At 45.6% G+C, this 6,545-nt stretch overlaps 1 protein-coding gene across 1 annotated transcript in view; it reads right to left on the bottom strand.

The window, feature by feature from the left end:
* Nucleotides 1-229: 229 nt before the first annotated feature.
* The window catches only part of NDUFS5 (NADH:ubiquinone oxidoreductase subunit S5), an 11,460-nt gene continuing 5,144 nt past the window's right edge, over nt 230-6,545 (bottom strand). The window contains exon 3 of the mRNA XM_006158596.3: nt 230-450. Within this exon, the coding sequence (XP_006158658.1) occupies nt 346-450 (105 nt within the window). The 3' untranslated portion in view covers nt 230-345. The remainder of the gene's footprint in view (nt 451-6,545) is intronic.

Below are 6,545 nucleotides of genomic sequence, written 5' to 3'. Positions count from 1 at the left end.
GTGATTTTCAAGCTGCCAGGCTGGGATTCGAATGGCGGTCGGCCACGTGGGAGTACAACTTAGCCACCACCACCTGCTGGCTGAGTTAATATACAGATAGTAAGCATTCAGAAATGTTAGTGATTACTCTCTATATGCTAATTTTTAAGACCGAGGTGAAAGCATTTTCCAAAGTTAAAAAACAGGCTGCAATTTCATTATAGAAAAGTATCATCCAAGAGAAACTGAATAGAATGATGCACTCCTTTATTTCCATACTTCGACAAATAGGTTTTCAAGGAACAATCTTTCTAGTGGAGATCAGCGGCATGAAAACCAGCCTCCAGCCACCAGCTGCTGCCCTGCTCAGGGCCTAGGCTCCCCCTGGCCCGAGTGGTGAGACGGAGGGGTGTACTTTCCTTCCTTTATTAGCTTTTCCCGCTGCATCCTGATGGCGTTCATGCGTTTTATCTGTCAAAGGAAAAAGGCATTTAAACTACATGCACCAGAAAACAAGGACTAGCGAAACAGCTAGAATTTTATTTCATCTTTTTTAGGTTCTTGCCATAGGCCATGGGCAACTGCCTGCCAGAGACAGACAGAGATGGAAAGTGAGAAGTCACTCCCCTCAGGGAGGATGGCCACACCACAATCCCTTTTCCATTCTCCTCCTGGCAATGTGGGCATGTGCACACGTGTGGCTGGCATGGTTTTCAAGCCTCCAGGTCGGGGACTCAAACTGCAGTCAGCCATGTGGGGGTCCACCACCTTAAGCCCACACCACCTACTAGCCCCTTGACTATATTTTTAGACGATGGAAGACGTGTCATCCCATGCGACCTCTGAGATGAAATCCATCTTTTAAAGAACAGACTTGAAATCACTTCCCAAGCTTTTTTTTTTTTTTCTTTGAGAGATTTTCATTGTAGGGCGCGTGCACTCGCCAGACAGAGAGAGACATAGAGACAGAAAGCGAGAAATCACCCCCCAGGGGGGATGGTCACGCCACAATCCCTTCTCCTCCATTCTCCTCTTGGGATCCTGGGCACGCACGCACACGCGCCCGGCGTGAGTTTTAAGCCACCGGGTCCGGGACACGAACCGCGGTCGACTACGTGGGAGTCCAGCGACATAGCCATTACGCCAACTGCTGGTTCCCTTCCCAAGCTTTTTAACAAAGTTCTGATATACATAATAATACCTCCCTGGAAACTAGTAACCAAAACGTTCTTTAGAAATACCTATTTACGAAAACCTCTAAGAGGGCCAGCCCTGCGTGCAGTGGGTAAGGGAGCTGAATCCCACGTGCCGAGTGCAGTTTGACTCCAACTGCCATTCGCCTCACAGCTTGGAAACCGTGGCCGGCCATGTGCATGCGTGTGCCAAATCCTGGTGGATGATTAATGGAGGATGTACTGCAGTGTGATCACACCCCAATGCGAGGTGCTTTCCCGGTCTCCAGTGACGGCATGCACCTTGGCAATAATAATGAAAAAGCCCATGAGAGGTATACTTAGGAATAAAATCCTTTCAAATATGAGAAGTCAGATCCTCTCGCAGCTTATATGTTCCTGATCTCTCTGTGGGAAGTGATGCTGGGTATGAATGAAACGGAAACAGCCATCATGGGGTCTCTTTCTGCTGCTCTGAAGCAAAGGCCTGATGTGTGCTCAGCCGCTAGTCACCGTGGAGCCCTGAGTTCTGTCTTTTCCCCTGATCGGCGGCTTCCTCATGAACCAAAGCCATTCTACAGACTGTCACGGTCACACCGAGGAGCTGGTCCCCGGAGTATTTTCCCTAATGCTAACTGCATTCGTCCTCTGCTCAGAATCCTCCAGTGGCTTCCCATTTTACTGAGAGAAAAACATATAAAACATGAAGCCTTACAAAGGTTTACAGGGCCTACTTCTTTCTCCTGCTCTTTTTTTTTTTTCAGAGTACATGTGCTTACCAGAGAGAGAAGGAAAGTAGGAAATCACCCCCCAGGGGGGATGGCCACGCCACAATCCCTTCTCCTCCATTCTCCTCTCAGGACTTCGGGCGCACACACACGTGCCTGGCATGATTTTCAAATTGTGGGGTCCCGTCAGCTATGTGGGAATCCAATGCTGTAACCACCGCGCACCTGCTGGCCCAACTCTCTCTTACTATCTTTGTTCTATTCCAACTCAAGAGACTTTGCACTTGCCGTCTGCTCTGACTGGACCACTAGGCCATTCTTCCTGCATGGGGCTTTTTTTTTGACCAGAGTGCGTGCACTTGCCAGAGAGAAAAGTTTGGGAAAGAGAGAAAACACTCTCTATGGGGAAGTGGTCACACCGCAGTCCCTCTCCATCTCTCCATCCTGTAAGGATTTTGGGTATGTGCATATACATGCATTCGCCCGGAATGTTCTCCAAGCCCCAAAGGCCGGCATTCGGAACACATTGTTGGTCATGTGGGACTCAGGTCCCCCAAGCAGGTCATGGGGCCAGCTCCATGGCTTACATTCTACACTTAAATGTCTTCTATCGCTTAGCTCTTCTCTGACGATTCTATTTAAAACAGCATCCACTGAAGCCAGCAGGTAGCACAGTGGTTACACTGCTGAACTCCCACAAGGTTGAGCGGTACAAGGCGTGGATCTGGTGGCTTGAAAATCACACTGGGTGCATCTGCATGCACGCCCAAGATCCTAGAAGGAACATGGAAGAGAAGGGACTGTGGCATGGCCATACCGTCTGGGGGGTGATTTCTCACTTTCCCTCACTGTCTCTGTCCGTCTGCTTCTCTCTCTGGCAAGCACACATGCCCTATGACAAAAACCTCTAAAAAAACATAGCATCCAGTTAGCTCCTACTTCTAGGACTTTGTACCTTTCTGCTTAGCTTCCATCACATTTATCATTGCCTGACACACTATAATGAACCTGTTAACTTTCTGTCCATCTTCCACTAGAATACAAGCTCCCTGAAGTCAGAGACTTTTTGATATTTTGTTTACTGATAATTCCAGATGCCAATAGTTGCCAATGGCAACTATAGAGGCTTTAAATTTTTTTTTAGAGAGGTTTTTGTTATATTTTTAATGATTACTTTTACCAGAGGCATTAAGAGTTAATATATTAAGTTAAACATTTCCTTATGAGCCAGCAGGTAATGTGGTGGTTAAAGTGCTGGAATCCCATATGGCCAATTGATGGTCAATTAACAGACCCAGAGGCTTCAAACTCACGCAGGCATGTGTACACGCGTGCCCCAAATCCCGGGAGAATGAAGGAAAGGGGAGTGCAGCATGGACGTCCCCCCAGTTTCCCTCTCTCTGTGTCTGTGTCTCTCTCTCATGAATGTGCCCAAGGCTCTAAAGCAAAAGCCTAAAAGAAAAACCGAAAGAATCTCCCAACGGAAGACTAGTCATGGCTGAACTAGTGAAAATACTGTATGCTGACTATTCTCTGGGCTAGAAGCAATAACACTTAGTGTTGTAGATAAGCACAGGCTCTGGAGCCAGCCTCCCCGGGTTCAAATTCAGCCCCCACACTTACTAGCTACACGACTTTACACACGTACTTTCTTCCCTCTTCCTTTCAAGTTTTTAACTGTGTAGTGGGGAAAACAACAGCCATTAATCTCACGAGATTGTTGTGAGAAATAAATGCATTACTACATGCTAAGAATGTAGACAGGGCCAGCAAGTGGCGTGGTGGTTAAGACGCTGGACTCCCACATGACTGACTGCGGTTCGAGTCCTAAACCTGGTAGCTTACTTTCTCACTCTTTCTCTCTCACTTGCTCTGTCCCTCTCTGGTCAAAATTAAAAATAAATAAAGTTAAACAAAATAATTCTAAAAAAAAAAAAGAACTTAGACAGTGCTTGATTATTATTATTATTTTTTTTTTTTGAGAGAGAGGTTTTAACTATAGGGCGCATGTGCTCACCAGAAAGATGGAGAGAGACAGAGAGACAGAAGTGAGAAATCACTCCCCGGGGGGATGGCCACACGGCAATCCCTTCTCCTGCATTCTCCTTTCAGGATCTTGGGCACACACGCACACGCGCCTGGCATGAGTTTAACCCACCAGGTCCAGGACTCAAATCGTGGCCGACTACATGGGAGTCCAGTGACAAAGCCATTACGGTAACTGCTGGTATCAGACTGTGCTTGATTTTAATTCTCTAATTCACTAGCGTCTTCATTTAAGGGGAAGTCACCAGTCATTTAGGGCAACTTTTTTTTTGGGGGGGGGAGAGGGTTTCGCTATAGGGTGCATGTGCTCACCAGAAAGACAGAGAGAAACAAAGAGACAGAAAGCAAGAAATCACCCCCTGGGAGGATGGCCATGCTGCAATCCCTCTCCATTCTCATCTCGGGATCTTGGGCACACGTGCACACGTGCCTGGCGTGAGTTTAAGCCATAGGTCTGGGAATCCAGCCGTGCTCAACCACATGGGAGTCCAGTGACATAGCCATTACACCATCAGCTGGTCCCAGAGCAACTTCTTCTTTTACTTTTTTTTTTTTTTTTTGAGAGATTTTTGCTATAGAGTGCGTGCGTTTACCCAAGAGACAGTGAAAAATCATCCCCCCAGAGAGGATGGCCACACCGCAATCCTTTCTCCTCCATTCTCCTCTTGGGATTTTGGGCATGCACACACACAGGCCTGGCGTGAGTTTTAAGCCACTGGGCCCAGGACTCGAACCACAGTTGACTATGTGGGAGTCCAACGACATAACTATTACATCACTTGCTGGTCCCAAGGACAACTTCTAAATTAGGTAACTTACCTATTCATAAAGTCACAGGATTAGGAAGCAACCTGAGAAGAACTCTTTAATTTTCCCAGATAAAAATGCCAAGACCCAAAAAGAGGAAATGATTTGTCCAAAGTCACAAAACTAGTGGTGGCGGAACCAGCAACAGAACCTGGCAACAGAGCCTAGATGATACAGTCCGAGTAAACTGCAGTGCTGGAAGCCACACGCCAACCGTGGATTCAGGTCCCCAGGTCAGCCTGAAAACACACATGCACGTGCTTGAGATCCTCAGGTGCTGAAGGGCTAAGGCATGGGGATTATAACATGCCTATACCCTGCTAATGGTGCTTTTCTCTCTCACATGAGTATGCACACACTCTCTATCTTTAAAAAATAAAAAAGGGACTTGCAGGTGGCATGGTGGTTGAGGATGCTGGACTCCCACATAGACGACTACAGTTCAAGTCCTGGACCTGGCGGCTTGCTTTCTCATTTTCCCTCTCTCTCGTTCTCATTCAGTCTCTCTCTAGCCAAAATAAAATAAAATAATAAAGTTAAATAATAAAAAAAAATTCTTAGAAAAAAAAAGTCCTTAACTCTCCCAATTTAATGTTCACTTCATCACATTGCCTCCTCTTGTAGTAACGTTTTTAAGTTACATAGAATCTTTTTTGTTGTTTATTTATTTTTATTTGCTATGATTTGCAGGTTGACCGGTTTGGGACTTGAAATGCAGTCGGCCATGTGGGAATCCAGTGTCTGAATCACCACACAACCTGCTGGCCCTGAGTTAGGTAAAATCTTAATCTGAGCAATAAATAACCAGACCAGAAAAGAAAAGTTGGGACCAGCAGATGGCGTAATGGTTATGTTGCTGGACTTCCACATGGCTGACTGCAGTTCAAGTCCTAGACACGGAGGCTTGAAACTTACGCCAGGTGCATGCTGGGTATGTGTGTGCACATGTCCAAAATCCCGAGAGGAGAATGGAAAAGGGCCTGTAGTGTGGCCATCTTCCCCACCTCCGGGAAGTGATTTCTCACTTTCTATCTCTTTGTCTCTTTCTTTCCAGCATATGTACTTGCCCTATAAGCAAAAAAATCTCTCTCTAGAAAAAAAAAAAAAAAAAGAGAGAGAGAATGTTGTGAACTGAATAGCTGGAAGGTAGCCAACTAGGATCCACCCATAATCTCTCAGTAATAATAAAATAACATTTACTAAAATTCCTGGAGAGAGCAGGGCTGGGAGGTGGCGAGGTGGTTAAAGGTACTGGATTCCCACATGGCTGACCATGGTTTGGGTCCCAGACCTAGCAACTTGCTTTCTTGCTTCCTCCACCCCAACCCCCTCCCCTGTCTCTCTCTGGTCAAGTCAAAAGAAAGAATAATAATAATAATACAAATGGAGGGGCCAGCAGGTGGAGTAGTGGATACTGTGTTGGCATTCCCACATGGCCGACAATGGTTCGAGTCCCGGACCTGGTGGCTTGCTTTCTCACTTTCCCTATCTCTCTCTGTCAAAGCTCATGTGAAAAAAAAAAATTCTTTAAAAAATTCCTGGAGAGACCAAATTATTTCCTCACATTCTCTCATCTCTCCCAAGTTTGGCTTCACTTTATCCAAATGACGAAATATGTTAAGAGATAAGAACTTTCACGTTTTTTATCCAGATAAATTGCTATATACATTTAACTGAAAACCCACATTGTCTCCCTGAACCCCAAGAAGTTGAGAATAATAAAAACATTTCTATTATATCCAGGAGACAGAAATAGGCAAAATGACAGCCTATACTATCTTTGTTTGTTTGTTTTTTTTTTTTTTTTTTTTTT

This window comes from Tupaia chinensis, unplaced genomic scaffold (assembly GCF_000334495.1).
Source record: "Tupaia chinensis unplaced genomic scaffold, TupChi_1.0 Scaffold000604_1, whole genome shotgun sequence".
NCBI classification, from domain to species: domain Eukaryota; kingdom Metazoa; phylum Chordata; class Mammalia; order Scandentia; family Tupaiidae; genus Tupaia; species Tupaia belangeri.
Note: the sequence above shows the minus strand (reverse complement) of the source record. Positions and strands in the feature narration are given on the sequence as shown.